At 42.3% G+C, this 17,928-nt stretch overlaps 2 protein-coding genes across 3 annotated transcripts in view; one reads left to right on the forward strand and one right to left on the reverse strand.

Moving 5' to 3' along the window:
- The window catches only part of LOC143296304 (signal-induced proliferation-associated 1-like protein 2), a 63,327-nt gene extending 55,238 nt beyond the window's left edge, over positions 1-8,089 (forward strand). For both annotated transcript variants that reach the window (XM_076608154.1, XM_076608155.1), the window contains 4 exons: positions 682-812; positions 2,689-2,824; positions 4,291-4,390; positions 5,449-8,089. In XM_076608154.1, coding sequence (XP_076464269.1) covers positions 682-812; positions 2,689-2,824; positions 4,291-4,390; positions 5,449-5,592 — 511 coding nt within the window. In that variant the 3' untranslated portion in view covers positions 5,593-8,089. The remainder of the gene's footprint in view (positions 1-681; positions 813-2,688; positions 2,825-4,290; positions 4,391-5,448) is intronic.
- A 154-nt stretch (positions 8,090-8,243) lies between these two features.
- On the reverse strand, positions 8,244-16,608 carry LOC143296305 (phosphatidylinositol N-acetylglucosaminyltransferase subunit H-like). The gene is made up of 5 exons (XM_076608157.1): positions 16,408-16,608; positions 15,095-15,173; positions 14,777-14,904; positions 12,640-12,720; positions 8,244-11,747 (listed from the first exon to the last, which is right to left on the reverse strand). Exons 1-5 carry the CDS (start codon positions 16,555-16,557, stop codon positions 11,520-11,522), a joined length of 666 nt encoding a protein of 221 aa, XP_076464272.1. The 5' UTR covers positions 16,558-16,608; the 3' UTR covers positions 8,244-11,519.
- Between the last annotated feature and the right edge of the window lie 1,320 nt (positions 16,609-17,928).

The following is a 17,928-nucleotide window of genomic DNA, read 5'->3' on the forward strand; positions in this document are numbered from 1 at the left end:
GATGATTATATGGATACTTATATAGTGCCTATCTTTAGTCAGAGTGCTTTACAAACACGGAGTCATTTGCACATCAGGCTGCCTACCTGGGTAGAGTTGACTGACAGCTGCCACTGGGCGCTCATCATTCATTTCCTGTATCATTCAGTCAGGTTTCAGTCATACACACACACACACACACACACACACACACACACACACACGTAATATTTTACGTATATAACTGTTTTTTCTGTTTACCTCACCATGCAGGCAGCCATACTCCTGTTTTCGGAGGTGTGCATGCTGGGAATATTCTTGTTTCCATAACCTGCCAAACATGGACATGGATTACAAGATCTTTAATGTGTGTATTTGATCTTCTGAGTGTGTATACACACAAAGGGGGTTCAGGCACTAACAGGTCTGCATATATGTTGACCTTGGAGATAAAAAAATCTCCACCCTTTACCCACCAGGTGGGATGGGGATTGAACACTGTGGGGAAACTGGGGCAAGAATCCAGCACTCTAACCATTTGACCACTGCATCGGTTTTTCCATTTTTAAACAAGATACACCAATAACATCAAAAATACATCAATTTAAGCATTCTGGTAGGTTCCAGTGTTGTGTTGAATGGGGAAATGGGTGTTCTACCTGTGTTGGAGAAGCGTGTTGAAGGTGATACCTGTGTTGACAGGTTGTCTCCCCGAGCAGTGGCGGACGTGGGACGACCTCGGGGGAGAAAGCTGCCAGACGGCAGGACCCTTCCTGATGCCATGAGTCTGGACTGGACCGACCTGGTGCACGTGGCCACCAAGGCCATTGAAAGTGAGGGCACACATGACTGGTGAATGAGACATGCAGCTGTAGAGAGTGAGACAGTTATGGAGTGAGACTCACTGTTTTGGAGAATGAGACACATAGCTTTAGAGAGTGAAACATAAGGTTATAGAGTAAGACACACTGCCGTAGATAGTTATAGAGAATGAGAGAGCTGTAGAGGGTGAGTTTCAGTTTCTCATGGAGGCTTCACTTCATTCAGACAAATCCATATACACCACACCACATCTGCTAGGCAAATGCCTGATTAGCAGCATAACCCAATGCGCTGGTCAGACCTTGAGAGCATGCATAAGTATTTGTGTACCTAATACTACCAGAGTGTATTTACTATAGAATATTACCAGAGGATAACCCTCTTGATGTCATGGATTCATTTTCAGTGTGCCAAGTGCATGCTGCACACAGGACCTCTGTCTTGTCTGAATGACTAGACACTTAGTTTGATTTTCCAGTCAAACTTGGGGGAAAAGAGCAAGACCAGGATTCAAACCCAGACCCTCAAGGATACTGTATTGGCAGATCAGCATCTTAACCATTCTTCCACATTCAGGCACACAGTTATGGACAGTGAGACATGGTTATTTTGGGATACACAGTTATGGGTTGTGAGACAGAGTGAGAAATGCAGTTACAGAGAATGAGACGCACATAAAGACATACATACATGGTAAGAAAAATTACAGAGAGTTGGGCAGAGGTACAGAGGGACACACATAGAGTAAGACATACATACATAGAGAGTAAGCAAGATGACGGAGTAAGGCAGAGGCACAGAGAGCCAGACATAGAGAAAGACACACACAGAGTCAGACACAGCTAATGAGAGACAAGCACAGCTGTGGAGAGTAAAACAATACAGAGAGTAAAGCAAAACTTCTGAGATACCAATAAACAATTATTGTTAATATCTGTCTTTGGGACATTCGGGCAGCTCACCCTTGCAAGAGCACATCACCACAGTTTTTGCCAAGAATAACACAGGTTTTTGCAGTACACAACTGCAGTAAGATATATAGGTGTGTTGCAGTAAACAAGAACAGATACACAAATGTAGTAATAATAATAATAATGGTATTTATATAGCGCTGGATCTTGTGCAGAGACAAATCAAAGCGCTTTCGCACCAGTCATTCACACGCATGCATAACTCTAAAACTGTAGAAACTAAAGATAAGGAAGGGCAGGCAAGGGAGGCTATTTTGGGAAGAGGTGGGTTTTAAGGCCAGACTTGAAAGAGCTGAGTGTGGAGACTTGACGAAGCGAAAGAGGAAGTTCATTCCAATTGCAAGGTCCAGAGACAGAGAAAGAATGGCGGCCAACAGTCGAGTGTTTGAATCTGGGTATGTGTAAACAGAGTGGATCCGAAGCCGATCGTAGTGAGCGAGATGGAGTGTAGAGGTGAAGGCAGCCGCAGAGATAGGAAGGGGCAGTTTTGTGAATGCATCTATAACATAGAGTGCTGATCTTGTACTTTATTCGGTGTGAGACAGGGAGCCAGTGGAGATGTTGCGAAAGAGGAGTGATGTGCTCAGAACTTTTCTTTCTGAGGACGAGTTGGGCAGCAGAGTTTTGTATGCGCTGAAGGGACTGAATGGATGAATCAGGCAGACCAGACAATAGAGAGTTACAGTAGTCAAGGCGAGAGAGAATGAGAGAAACGACAAGTGTAGATGTTGCGTCAGTGGACAGATGTATTAGCATAGTAACACGCATTAACCACAGGATGATCATTTTTCAGTTCTGTAGATTTGTCATGATTCGGTTTATATGCTGTGAATCTTTGGTCACACACTTCTGAAAAAAAAAGGAAAAGAAAGGAAAATGAAATGTTCACTACTATTTGTCTTTCTTGTTATTGCAGGTGACAGTCGTACACCCCCTCCCCCACCATTGCCCCAGCATTCAAGCCCTCACAGGGAGGACAGTGAGGATGAAGCTCCTCCCCCACCACGCCCCCCTTCTCCCAAAGACAACATCTCTTTGTCCTCTGCTGCAGGGTAAGCACCATGAGCTGTGGACACACATGGGCAGTAGGGACCAGTGTCACACTGAATGGGTACAGGCTTGGGTTGTCAGAGGTAGAACAGGGATCGTTGACTTTACTTCTGAATATCACATCATACTTATACTGATTTGGAAAAACAACTACCAACCCCCCCAAAAAAAAACACTGTATGGGTGATTGTGTGATATGACAAACTGTCAATGCATGGGAAGAATATCACTGGGCTCATAACATTATGTGTAACAAAAACGCTGTTTTCATTACAGATGATTAAGAATTCACATGCTCAAAATATTTGCTATGCTTATGATGTTAGAACAAAAATATTGCTATGCCAAGTGTGATAGAATAACATGGTCATTATAATTATGATATAGTTTTGATGTAGATATTAGTATAGATTGAAATGATCATTATAATCATGTGCAAACTGTCACAGAATGAATTGATTACGATAATACCAAAATTTCTTGTATAAGATACAATGATCATTATATTCATGATTTTTGTCAGCACCTGCTATAGAATGAAATGGATGTTGATGTGTGTTGTGCTGTGTGTCAGGCTGTCAGTGGTTGAAGGTTTGCTGGATGTTGGTGTGTGTTGTGCTGTGTGTCAGGCTGTCAGTGGTTGAAGGTTTGCTGGATGTTGTGTGTTGTGCTGTGTGTCAGGCTGTCAGTGGTTGAAGGTTTTCTGGATGTTGATGTGCGTTGTGCTGTGTGTCAGGTTGTCAGTGGTTGAATGTTTTGCTGAATGTTGATGTCTGTTGTGCTGTGTGTCAGGCTGTCAGTGGTTGAAGGTTTGCTGGATGTTGTGTGTTGTGCTGTGTGTCAGGCTGTCAGTGGTTGAAGGTTTGCTGGATGTTGTGTGTTGTGCTGTGTGTCAGGCTGTCAGTGGTTGGAGGTTTGCCGGATGTTGATGTGTGTCAGGCTGTCAGTGGTTGAAGGTTTGCTGGATGTTGATGTGTGTCAGGCCGTTAGTGGTTGAAGGTTTGCTGGATGTTGATGTGTGTCAGGCTGTCAGTGGTTGAATGTTTTGCTGGATGTTGATGTGTGTCAGGCTGTCAGTGGTTGAAGGTTTGCTGGATGTTGATGTGTGTCAGGCTGTCAGTGGTTGAAGGTTTGCTGGATGTTGATGTGTGTCAGGCTGTCAGTGGTTGAAGGTTTGCTGGATGTTGATGTGTGTCAGGCTGTCAGTGGTTGAAGGTTTGCTGGATGTTGATGTGTGTCAGGCTGTCAGTGGTTGAAGGTTTGCTGGATGTTGATGTGTGTCAGGCTGTCAGTGGTTGAAGGTTTGCTGGATGTTGATGTGTGTCAGGCTGTCAGTGGTTGAAGGTTTGCTGGATGTTGATGTGTGTCAGGCTGTCAGTGGTTGAAGGTTTGCTGGATGTTGATGTGTGTCAGGCTGTCAGTGGTTGAAGGTTTGCTGGATGTTGATGTGCGTTGTGCTGTGTGTCAGGCTGTCCACTGCCTCCTGGCTGTCGCTTTCGTCCAGCCCAGAGCAGCGGGTGAAGGAGCTGGAGAGGCTGGTGCAGCAACTGCAGGCCGACTTGGACAAGGTGAGGGTTGCTCACACTGCTCTTCCTTTCCCCTCACCATCCCCGGCATGATCCACTGTGCTTCTTTGGGCTTTGATCCTTGTCAGCACGTACCGTCATAGCTAGAGTAGGATCTCTTGTCCCTGGCACAGCTTGGTACTACATCATCATCATCATCATCAGTATCATCACAAGTACATCACAGTCCTATGTCCTTAACAGGAGACAGATTTGGAAAGCTGGTTTAAAGACAACAAAGAAAACAAATTCTTTGAAATGTGCATTGAGCTTTAGTGTACTCCACATTATATACAGAACTAGCTTGTTGCTTGGTATTTGGTGCACATGACGGGGTCAGTGACAGCTGATTTTACAGCATCACACCTCATAGTCCACTGAAAACTGACTTGCTCATTGACTTTTGATCTTACATTGAACATAACAATATTGTGCTATTACTTGCTCAAACCTTCAATTCATACTCAGTTTCACACTTGAAACCTTATTTTTACTTCCTGGATGCACAGTTATAGTCAGTTAATATAAACTTGAAGTATAATATCAGACAGCTGGCATCCTGATTTTTTTTTTCACTGGCAGAATTGAGTCAGGCAGTTGGAATCAGGTCATGGGGTTCTTTAACTGCTCTGACGGCAGAAGGTGGCATGGAACTGTTCCTGTATCTTTGAGGAAGGGCTTAAAATTCACAGAAACATTCAAGTGTGTAATATTGTGAGTTATTCACTCTGACCTGTGGGGTTTTGCACAGTTGTTTTTTTGTGAGGGCTGAATACACATAGATATGCTCAGACAATACAGTTTACCATCTTTATATAACATGGGCAGGGAGGTACAGCATAGTGCATAGCTGTGTGTGCACTGTGTGGAAAAAGTTAACAACAGCAGACAACGGTGTCCCAAACGAGTGCATGCACAACTGCGTATGTGTGTGGGATTGTCTTTCAATGTGTGCTGTATAAAGCTGTCTGCAGTGAGGGCTGCCTTTCAGTGTGTGTGTCTGCTCTACAAAGCTTTGTACATTGAGGGTGTGAAGGCGCAGTGTGGTGTGGCTGTTTCAGGAACGTCGCCGCACGTCCAAACAGGAAGCAGAGATCCAGGACCTGAGGGCAGAGAACGTGCGCCTCCAGGAGGAGTCACAGACGGCAGCCGCCCAGCTCCGGCGCTTCACAGAGTGGTTCTTCAACACCATTGACCGACAGTGACAGGGAGCAGTGTTTGTGGGGACAGGAGACTTGAGCACCTGCACCTGGAGCCAGTCACCACACACCCTGCAACAGCAAGTGACACTGCTGTCTGGTGGTGATACAGAAAGCAACACGGTGACTGAGCAAAGGTCAACAGGAAAGAGAGAATTCCTGGATGAGGAGATTGATCTGCACTTGTGAAGACCAAGGCCTGCTGACACCTGTCTCTCACTGGATGTTCCATCTGTCTGATTGACTGTGGGTCAGTTGTCCTGACTCGTGGCCAGTTGTGCTGAATCATGGCCAGTTGTCCTGACTTGTAGCCAGTTGTCCTGACAGGCAGTTGACCTGCTTGCCTGTCAGCTGATGAGGATGTATGTCCTGTGGTTGGTGTTGAGCCACAAGGGACTGTGTGTGTGCAAATGGTTGTGAGTGTTAATGCTGGTAATGTAAGGCCATAGTGAGTGGTCAGTGATGTGTGTCAGTTGAAGGGAGATATATACATATATACGGCCCATGTTGGGTGGTCAGCAGTGTGTGTTTATTGGGAACATGTAAGGGCAGTGGTATGTTTGGTCAGTAGTGTGTGTGTTGGACCAGTGGGACAAGTGAGCAGTGTGTGTGTGTGTGACCTGGTGTTGAGGAGGTAGATGGGGAAGGAGTTGTTGCATTCAGTAATGGTGATAATTGTGTGCTGACTGGACAGGGACTGCAGTGGTTGACAGGTCAGTGCCACTGCCGTGTGTCCTTGCCAACAGCACGGGAACATGATGTTGTAACAGCACTGGACAAGGCACATTTGGCACAGGAACAAGCACGGCAAAAAGCCACATGCTACACAGGAACAATAAGCACAGCCCAGGAACATATAACACAACACAGGAACAAGCCACATATTACAGGAACATATAACAGGAACTATTAGTGCAGCACAGGAACACGTCACATGTAGCACAGGAACAACAAGCTCAGCACAGGACCTTGTTATGTTCAGAGAAGCACAACAAGGTAACACACACATCAGTATCAGTATCAGTAGCTCAAGGAGGCGTCACTGCATTCGGACAAATCCATATACGCTACACCACATCTGCCAAGCAGATGCCTGACCAGCAGCGTAACCCAATGCGCTTAATCAGGCCTTGAGAAAAAAATAAAAATAAAATAAATAAAATAAAACTAATATTTTTTTAATAGTAATGATAATAGTTAAAAATAAATCAAAAATACAATAATGGTGTTAAAAGCAAATAAATGTAAAACATGCAGAAACACATTCACACATACACATGCATAACAGATATGCAACAAACATGCAGTTTCACACATACGAAAGCACAAACAAATACACATAAACGTACACGAGCCCCGACACACACACACACACACACACCATCTCCCAAATTATCCTGCCCACTCCCCCTCCCCACTCATTCCTAGGCTACGTATCGCAGCTTCCAAGGCACGCACACACACATATACAAGCACACACACATTCGCCCATATCCCCCAAACCCCTCCACCCCACCTCCCACCCCTTCCCACACACACATATACAAAGATATATGTGCACACCCACATGTTCCAATATCCCGTTGCCCCCACAGTACAGACATGCATACATGCACATACCTCGACCTCTACACACACACATAGTGAGTTATGACAGCATGAACCTGACTGAAAACAGACTGTGTCCTTGAATCCAGCAGCCACTGTGTGTGTGTATGTGAATTTTACTGTAAAAAAGAGAGGAAGTGTTTGGGGCTGGTGACTGCCAATGTGAACCCATGTTGCTGAGGGTGTGTACAGTGTTTTAATGTGGGACTATACCACACAGAGTTGGCTGGCTGTGTTGTGTTGAATTTTTCAGCCCCATGTATTGGCACTGTTGTACAGTGATATTTATCTTCTATGTTACACGGCAATCATGTCAGTGATGAGGGCCAAATTGTCAGTTGTGTTGTGAACTCTACTGTGTTGAGGACTACGCAATTTGTTGAGATGAGTGATCCCTGGTGTTTGTTGCATTACACTGCTACCTGCTTGCTTGGGTACTACAGATCAAAAGAGCACAGAGCAATTCACAGTGGCACTGAGGGAACTGAACGACTCACTGTGACAACAGCATGGCTTGTGCCACACTGTCCTGAAACCATGCAACACAGTGGCATTGGGAGCCATGTCACTGAACCAGACTTTGTAAGAAAAAGAACAGCATGGTTTCACCCCCCCCTACCCCCTGCTGTGGTCCTTGTGCCAAGAGAACAAAACTTAGCTGCTGAGGATGGACTAAGGCAGCTGCTTGGTGTCCCGGTGTGGACAGCCCAGCAATGTGTGCTGACCCTGTGCAAGACGTGGCAGCAGCAAGTCAGGTGACCCAACCCTTTCTCCAGCTATGCAGAATACTATGGATTTGGGCCACGTTCCCTTGTCCACCATGCTGAACTCGTCCACACTGATTTTTACATCTCCACTACAGACTGATAATAAACATAGTCCATTGTCCACTGTTGATTATTGTCAGTTGAAGTCAGATGTTTCTTTGCCACTGAGGCAACTGTTGACATATGTGTCCATTTATATACTCTTTCACAAATGTAGTGGTGAAACTGAAACAGGTTTTAAAATGGACAGACGAGTGTTGTGACTATGCGTGTGTGCGTGTGACAACTCCAGCCGCATCATTCAGATGTCCTTCCTTTGTGATGGATGCCTGGTGCATTCTTTTTGTCTCCGTTTCATTCACTTTTATTGTGCTTACTAATCTTCACACTTCTCCCTCTCTCCTTTCTCCTTCCTTCCACATTCATCCTCACAAAATCCTTTGCATGGTTATTGTATTATGTTCCCTCGTTGTTTTTTTTGTGACTGTTTCTTGGATGTTCTGCCGTTTTCCAAGTGTCTGTCCCCTGTCCAGCCTTTTTCAGTTCAGTGTCTGTCTTGTCTCTTTTCAACTCAGTTTTGTCGCTGGTACTCCCTTCTTGTTCTCTGCACCTGGTTCATTTTCCTCTATCTCTCCTTTCGTGTCTCCAAGGTGATGTTCAAGTTATTCATCATGGAGCAGTCAGGAGGTGGGAAGGAAAGACAGAAATCTAAAACAGCAGACAAAGCCAGATGTGAAACAGATGGTTGCATGTCTGTCAGATGGAAAGAGGTGTATTGATGAGGTGTCATATTTAATTATTAACTATTGTTACTTTTAGCTCAGCCAACCACATATGACCACATCCAGGCTGAAAACATTAAATATTGTCAATATTGATCCTGGAGAACCTGTTAAAAAATGGAATAGGCAATTAGGCATAGGTGCAGTTTTTTCATGTACATAAACCTGGGACATGCTGACATTGACCACTCTGTCAATTTTTGTCAGATTTAAAAGATTATAGATAATATACTTCTTCTTCTTCTGCATTCATGGGCTGTAACTCCCACGTTCACTCATATGTACACGAGTGGGCTGTTATGTGTATAACTGTTTTTACCCCACCCCCCACCCACCATGTAGGCAGCCATACTCTGTTTTCGGGGGTATAGATAATATACAAAAGTTTATAGTGTAAGTCGATAACAGGCTTACAAACCCCCAATTATCAAGTCCACAAAAGGACCAAACTATTCAAGGCATTACTAAGGTGAACGGATCAGCAAGGAAGAAAATAAGAAAGGAAGATTAATAGAAAGGAAAAAAATAAACCCAGAATCAATGCGAGCGATAAAAAAGAGAAAAGAAGAAACCAGAAACAAAAGAGTGATATTCATTGTATTTGTGTTGTGACACTTTGAACATGAAATACTGTTTAAAGAGTGAGATAGAAAAGAAGAAATTTCTAAATGTAATAAAATTATTTGTTAAAAAAATGTTGAAATGTCATATGGAAGGGTGTAGGGATGCCAAAAATAGAAAGGGTTGGGATGAGGGGGGTGTGGGGGGTGGGGATATAAAATGGAAAGGGTGTAGGCATGATCAAATACACAATACTCTTAGGTACGTAAAGAAAGTTTTAATCTCCAACTGCTCTTTTTACAATTTCCCGCTTGTTCTGGTTCCTTTGATACCACTTTTCTTCCCAGGAAATGCAGCAACATGCCACTTTCTTAAAGTGCAAATGACTGACTGTAGAGTGATGTGCCCTTGAATTCAACTACAGTTGGTGATTTGATGGGGTTTCAGTTTCAAGAAGGCATCAAAGCATACTGACTGATCAGTAGATGCCATACCACATCTGTTAAACAAAAAAAAAGAATAAAAAGGGAAACAGATATTTTACCTAAGCATAGACCCCAATATATATCTATATCTGTCCATCTGTATATATATATATATATATATATATATATATTCAACCACACAAATCACTGTGGAAACCCATTTTGAAAACATCAGCTGTTGTCAAAAGAGGTGAGATTGTGATCTGCTGTGACATACAAAGTGTGGGTTTTTTTTGTTTTTTGTTTTTTTAATTTTTTCATCACTGTACTACTTTTCAACTAAATATATCTTTTCATTCAGTCCACATCACTGTACTAAAATATGGCAGGTCAATACTGACTGAGACTGTGTCTGAAAATGATGACTTTTTTGTGAGGCGTGTGGTGTTCATATTCTTTCCACTCTTCATGGGGACTGACCTCAAAACTGACCTGATGCGTAACAGCTGTATACAGAAAACAGACGTTAAACACACTCATTTTATTCATATCTTCCAATGATTATGCATCCATGTTCAGCAAAAATGTTACAAGTGAAGACATGTATGCAATAATATTCCAAACCACATGGGTACATATGTTCTTAAAAAAATATAAAAAAGCAAGAACAAGAGACAGCCAACTTAGACTGGAAGTACACACCCTGTCCTCTGTTTACTGTTATGCCTTCCAACACACTTTCCATGTTAATTTGATCCACTGATGTGAGTGGCACAGTCACAAACACTTTGAGTGACAAGTACTGAAAATGGCAGTTACCATACTTAAAACTGGTCATCAACAACTTTCACAGGTCATGTATGGGTGCTTCACTGGCAGGGCAAACCCCTTCAACCCCACTGGTGTCAGGACATCAGTCACTTGGGGTTACACCACAGCCTTGTACACAGCTGTTCCAATGTGGCACTGATGGACTGAACTCCCAAGTGACCAGTGTTTTATACACATACGCACATACAGTGGTAAGCTGTTGCCACCCAACTGATGATGATAATGGTAACCCTAACTGGGTAGCTGCCCAAATCCAGTGTTCAAACTAGCAGATCTACTGATGCACTTTTGGTGATGGAGACATCTTGTACATCCATCAAGAACTGATGCTGAACTGGCATTTGGAGTTGCAAGTTTTCACCTCTACTTTGGGATAGTTTGTGTCCTGTCCACAAAAATAAAGTCAGTGAGCTGCTGCTTGTACACTTTGTGCACCTCCCAACTATTCTGATTGAGAGAGCAGTGTCTTGTGCAAAATAAAAACAAGTCACCATAGTAAACATGGTAGGAGACCATGACAAGAAGACAGTAGGCATGACGACATTGTGGATGAAAGGTACTTCATCACTGTCATTTATGTATTATGCAAAAACACACCTGAGATAACATTCTCGGGTAACATTTGCATACAGTGACACGCATGCACATCACCCACACATCATCAACATAAATTAATATATATATATATAACTTGAAAGGCACAGACACACAAAGCACAGACACATGAACACTTTCCAGTTGCGCATCTGTGGAACCAGACCTGAGTGATAACAGTACTAATGTCCAGGGTTTCCCGATACCCTGATCACTGTCGGCTATCCTGTTAAGTCTACCTCTTTCCTGCCAAACCGACCCAAGTCCTGTCCTGTCTGTTTTAAAACCTGTCTCTGTCCTTGTCTTCCCGCAGTCACAATCAACTGCCAACAATCATGCACTGTCATTCCCTGTACAGGATGCTGTCAGGATTTACGGGAACGTCTGCTGCTTCTCCTGACCACTGGCTGTTCTTCACCCTCCATCCCATCAGCCTGCGTGGGGGGCATTATCTCCCCTATGCCTTCATGTTTGCCTCCCTTGACCCCATCCTGGTGACTGTGTGGTAGTGGTAGTGTGGGGGGCTGACCCAGGTGCATGTTCTCCACAGCTTGATAGATATACACCAGGTCCTGCTGGCCCGGCCATGACCGCTGTGCACAACACACACACATACATGTGTTCATACTCCACAAACAATGTTCTTGGCATAGTTATGTGCATAAGCATTATATACACAGAAGCATAAAGAATTTTCTAGCATAAATGTGCACAACACACACACATACATGTATGCATACACCACAAAGAATGCTCTTGCTTATATGTGCATATGAATTATACACAAAGAAGCACAACGAATGTTCCAGCATATAACATATTTGCACATTAAAAAAACAAAACAAAAAACAAAAAAAACACAGGCCACAGCAGACCCTGTTTAGATCAAACAGAAGCTTATACTTTGTAGACATCATGAAAAATAGATCTTTGTTGAGAGAGATCTTTGAAGGCAGACTGTCTAGCATCTAAGCTGACAACAGTTAATTCCATTGTTCATGTGCATTATAAACAATGGTGCTATTTATATAATTAACGTGTAAAAAAAGAAGTTACTGATAGCAATAATCATACTATTACTAAACAGCTCATTTCCTCCACATGTACTATATTTACAGGTGAAATACAAGCACATGTGCACAAAAAATAAACCATAACGTAAAACAACATAATACACATTAAAAAAAATAACAGATATAAGGCCAACTGCAAAAGCATAATTGTGAAGGATTTTGAAGAAAACAGTTGATGCTTACTGACAGCTGCTGGAGCATAATTGTGAAGAACAAGTTTAAAGAGAACGGTTGATGCACACAGTAAAATCTCCCAGCTTCATGCCAACAAATATTAATTTTAAAAAGAAAGGTGGCTTTCAGTTTCACTTAGTTATTACTCTTCCAGGAGAATCAGATCCATGTCATACTGATGCTGCCTTTCTGTGAGTGTGGATCAGAGATGGTGTTAAGCCAGAGACCCAGGACTCACTGTGAACAGAGGAAAGATGTGTTGTGTGGGGCCTGTACTGCCTGCTCTCAGGAGAACTGCCAGATAAGACAGCACTGAATGCTGCACACACACACACACACACACAGTTGATGTCAAATACATAGTGTGGGTGGAATCATGTGGGGGTGAAATGGGATGGAAAGGGCCAGGAGAGGGGGTGGGAAGGCAGCAAATAAAAATGACAACTTGCCACCAGTACTGTTACACACGCAGTCAATTCTGACACAGCAAGGGTTTTAACAAATTTTTAATATTTTTGTTTTATAAAGATGGCAGTTCATCCAAAACTGAGCCCTGACCCTATTCTGGCCCATACATGACCCTATCTGTTCACACACATATGCACATACACTGACAAAAGTCTTGCCCACAATGTATTTAAACAAGTGATCTAAGATGAAGTATGCTGACACCTTGTGTAATGTCAGCGATATATTGCCTATTCAAGTGATGTTTCCATGATGTGGAAATAAAAAGTCAAACTAAAGGCAGTAACAACAGCAATAAAACCCAACACTGGAAAAGCTACTCCAGCTGGAAATGGATGATTGGACAGCTGGAAAATGGAGGCAAGCAAAGGATTGGATAATGAGAGGATTGGATGGTGAGGGGAGGTGTGTGTGTGTTGGGGGGGCGGGGGGCGGAGGGCATGGTAAATAAAGGACTGGACAGTGGGGGAAATGGAGAGAGGCAGAGGATTTGACAGCTGGGAAATGAATGCAAATAAAGGACTGGATAGCTGGAAACAGGAAGCAACTAGAGGATTGGATTGCTGTAAAATGGAGGCAAACAGAAAATCAATAGCTTGAAACAGGAGGCAAATAAGAGGATGTGACAGATGGGAAATGGCAGGATAATAAATGATTGTATAGCTGGGAAACGAAGGCAAAGGGATGACTGGATAGTTAAGAAACACAAGTAAACAGGACTGGATAGCTGGGAAATGGAGGCAATGGGAAGGTCAGCTATGCCTGTCCGAAAAGCAGTACTGTGTTGAGTGTTTTCTAATTACCCTGGCCAGCATGGTATTTTGGGTGGTTGTGTTGTGTTCAGTAGGTGAACACTTATGGCCATGTCCTCATTTCTTCCCCTCCACTCCTCTGAGTGACTGGTGGAGTGAACATCCAGGCCTTGTAAACTAAAACACTACTCTTTCCTTCTTGAGTGAAAATTTTTACGGATATTGCCAACATTTAAATCTTTACTGCACCCAAAAAGGCAAAAGCAACCTAGTCGGTTAGCCTCATAAACTGAAATCATCAAAATAGTGTTCCCTCCAACTTTAGAACAAAATATGATAAAATCTTCAGATCAGTCTAAATGCAACTAGCTAGAAATGTTGTTTAGAATCCTCTGCATATTTTAAGGATGTGCTTAATAAAAGAAAGCAGTACCGAAAGTAATGTGATCAAAAAAATTTTTTAAATCTAAATTTCCTTTTTAAAAGTATTCAAATAATCCCTGATTTGTTTGTGATAATAATAATGTTTGTGATAATGCTAATAATAATGTTTTGCAAAACACACGGTATTATGATACATGACACATTTCATGATGGTGCAACTTGAACATGCATTTGAGCAGCATCGTTTACACACACTGTGTCACAGGAAGGGGTAGGTCAGCAGTCTCCAGGTGGCTGCGGTGTGATCTTCTTGGTCAGCTCTGCCATGCAGAACACTCAGCACAACAAATATCCGGCAGTTGCTAGTGTTTTCTCCCCCTCCACTAGACCTTGAGTGGTGGTCTGGATGCTAGTCATTTGGATGAGACGATAAATCGAGGTCCCATGTGCAGCATGCATTTAGCACACATAAACTGATAAAGAACCCATAGAAACAAAAGGGTTGTCCCTGGCAAAATTCTGTAGAAAAATCCACTTGGATAGGAAAAATAAAATTGCAGGCATGAAAAAATACAACAAAAAAAGGGTGGCACTGTCAGTGAAGCGACGCACTCTCCCCGGGGAGAGCAGCCCGAATTTCATACAGAGAAATCTGTTGTGACAAAAAGAGTAATACAAATACATATGATTTGTTTAGCGCACCAATCTGCCTCTTTCTTTCCCCCTCACTCACTCTATTCTGAATAAGTCAAGATGGCAGACAGTGCTCACCATGGTGATGGCTTCATTGATGATGATTCCCCGTACGTGAGCTTTGTCAAAGAAGTGGGTTTCCAGACTCCCCAGCCAGTACTGTGTTTTCACCTCCACCCCAAGGCTGGGCATCACCAGTAGTGTCTCTAAACACACACACACACACACACACACACACACACACAGAGTATAATATAATTATAGTATATATAGTATCTCATCGCATTCATTTTTTGTTTTATAAAGGAGGGTGGGTCACATATGGTGAGGGAAAGAGCTTATAATGAGAACAGTTAAACTTTTTATCAAGTCCAGTAACAAGCTTTGATTTCTTACCTTTTCTCACTTTGTAGAGAAGGCGATACAGCAGAAGTAACCCAAGACAGCCTGACATTATCCACAGCACGACAATGTCCTGAAAGTGAAACAAAACATATATGAAACAGTAATATGGCATCAAACTGACAAAGTGAAACAACACAGTAACTTGTAAATTACACTCTGTCCAAAACTCATTCAGTTGAAATAACAAAGAACTTCCTAGATGACAAAACTGTTGAAATAAGTGGACACAACATTTCATACTTGTTTTCTTTCTCTTTTCATAGTATGGCAGTCTTAATATACTTTACACAACTAACAATGATGTTTGTGCTAACATATATACTGACATTATTCACATCACCACTGTTCTAAAAATACAGAACAAGCAAGCATTTTTATCATTAATAGCCCAGATATGGTCCAGGGCACATCTGGGCTGAAAACACTTGACATAGTGTTGCTCCTGTCCCACTGTTGTGGTTTTTCAGATAATTTATTCTTTCTGAAATGAAGTAAGTTTAAACTATGGAAAAGCAGAACCAGACTTTTAATGTTGAGTTTGTATACAATACAAAGTTATATATATAATGTGGGCAGGAGTGTACACAAGTGTATGTATGCATAAGTGCTTGTGCTATGGAAACTGACTAATCATGAGGTTATTTATTATGACCCCACTTCATTCCCCCCCCCCCCCCTTTTTTTTTTCATGGCGAATGTCTGTGACTCCAGTTTGGGAAGTTTGTACACACACTGCAAGCACCTATGCAATGCATACACCAATGCTTGTGCATCAACAGTTTGTTAGGTATTAAGTGAACTAAAGTAATTGGGTATAAGTAATTGGGTATTCGACATAAATTACAATGATCCATAAAAACTGGAACTGATTGACTGAAATGTAGTCAAGCCCATGCTGCTTTTCTCTTCCTTTTTTTATGTGCCTAATACGATCAAGATCAAACTGCTGATGATGCTTGTGGATGGGTATTTCTGTCCAACAAAATTCATGGCCAACGGGATTATCGTATTTTATCAAATGCATGAGAGCACACAACCGCAGACGGAGTGCAGTCTCTTGATCGACGGTTGTCATTAATTAATATATATATATATATATAATTGTTCCAGGATTGATTCAACTTTGGTTCAATAGTACCAGTGCATGTATTGTATAATATAACTAAGTAAGAACTAAGATGCAGCTTGCCAGATGTAAATCATATACGACTAAAGATTGAAGACTGGTTTATTGTCGGTGATGATTTACACAACGCACAAAACAACAATGTTCGTGTTCTGAAACAAGTGAAAGTCATGCTTACCGTTTCATGAATCTGGATTGCGGTTGCAAGTGTGGAAGTGAATAGCAAACTAAGCACCAGTCGCCTGGGTTTGTACATACAATGATGGACAATAAATTCGCTGCCCAATGTACCATATTTCTTATGTTCTAAAGTAGTCCTTCCGCCCATACTTCCAGCAGCAGAACAAACGAGTGTCGTCCACGCCTGCTTCTCAAAAAAGAAGTTTAGAATAATGCTTCGAGAGTTATCTTTCTGTTAAACTTGACAGTTACCTTTCCTGTCTGATAGCAGACGACTTTTCATTCCGTGTAGATATTTGTTTTTCTTTCGAATCGAAGGGTTGTTTTGTGGTATATTTCATAGCGAAAAAGTGGAGGAGAGCAACAATAAAATGTAAAAAAGCCTAACTGAAAATGGCCTAATGGGCAGGATCGCACATCCAGACATGCACACCCATGATAACGTCTAATATCACTGATAGTGAAAAGACGCTAAACTGAAGACTACGAACCCATGATAATGCGGCTTTACAAACCAATGGATCGAGTTCTGTTCAGTAACTCAAGGAGGCGTCACTGCGATAATTTATGACAAATCCACATACGCTTCTCCACATCATGTTTGTTAAGCAGATGCCTGACGAGCAGCGTAATCCAACGCGCTTTGTCAGTCCTTGACTGTGGAAAACAGAAAGATATGAAGAAAAATAATAAAGAAAAGTAAATGAATAGATAAGTATAATAAAGTGATGAACTGATAAATTGGAAAAGTAAACAAAAACAAAAAACAAAACAAAATATGATTAAATAAACGACTGAATTAGTAAATAAGTAAATGAATGATATGAAATGCAAGGGGGGGGAAGAATAATACGAATAACAATAATACCGACCGATGGGGGGGCGGGGGATGAGCCGGGGGAGTGAAGATCTCTGATGCCTGATACGTGGCGTCATTCTTGCGTGTTGCTCAGTCTACTGGGCCTATTTGGGAAAGTCCATATAGACTCTTATCCGTTTTGAAGAAATTTTCGCAACGTTGGTTTGGAAATGATACCAATATTTGGTTTGATACCTTTCATGCTTGACTTACGGCCGCTCCCTAGCTCTCTCTCCACTGTCTTTCTTTCTGTGACTGAGGCGATCAATGGTTTGCTATGGCCTTATACCTGGTTTTTGAGGGAGGTGGAGTCTCTTTTACATGTCTTTGGATCAGTTTCAGATTTTTCTTCAAATCTTCAAATTGGAAGGTCAGCCGTCATTACTGACTATTAATGACCTGTGTGCGCAGAGGCGTAAATACCTAGCTAAAACCTAAGTAGACCTATCTTTTCCTCCGGAGGGGGTGACAATGAGAAAGAGCATGTATACATACTCTCTCCCACCGTCACTCGCAGCGTCCCTCCGGGAAAAAAAAAAAAAAAAAAAAAAAGGGGGGGGGGGGGGGGACTAAACTGTGATCTTGTTCAGCTCCCTCTTGAAAGCTGCCAAGGAGGGAGCCTCTGCTGCTGTTGCAGGCAGGGAGTTCCAGACGGGGATG

The sequence above is a fragment of the Babylonia areolata genome, chromosome 21, assembly GCF_041734735.1.
Source record: "Babylonia areolata isolate BAREFJ2019XMU chromosome 21, ASM4173473v1, whole genome shotgun sequence".
NCBI classification, from domain to species: domain Eukaryota; kingdom Metazoa; phylum Mollusca; class Gastropoda; order Neogastropoda; family Buccinidae; genus Babylonia; species Babylonia areolata.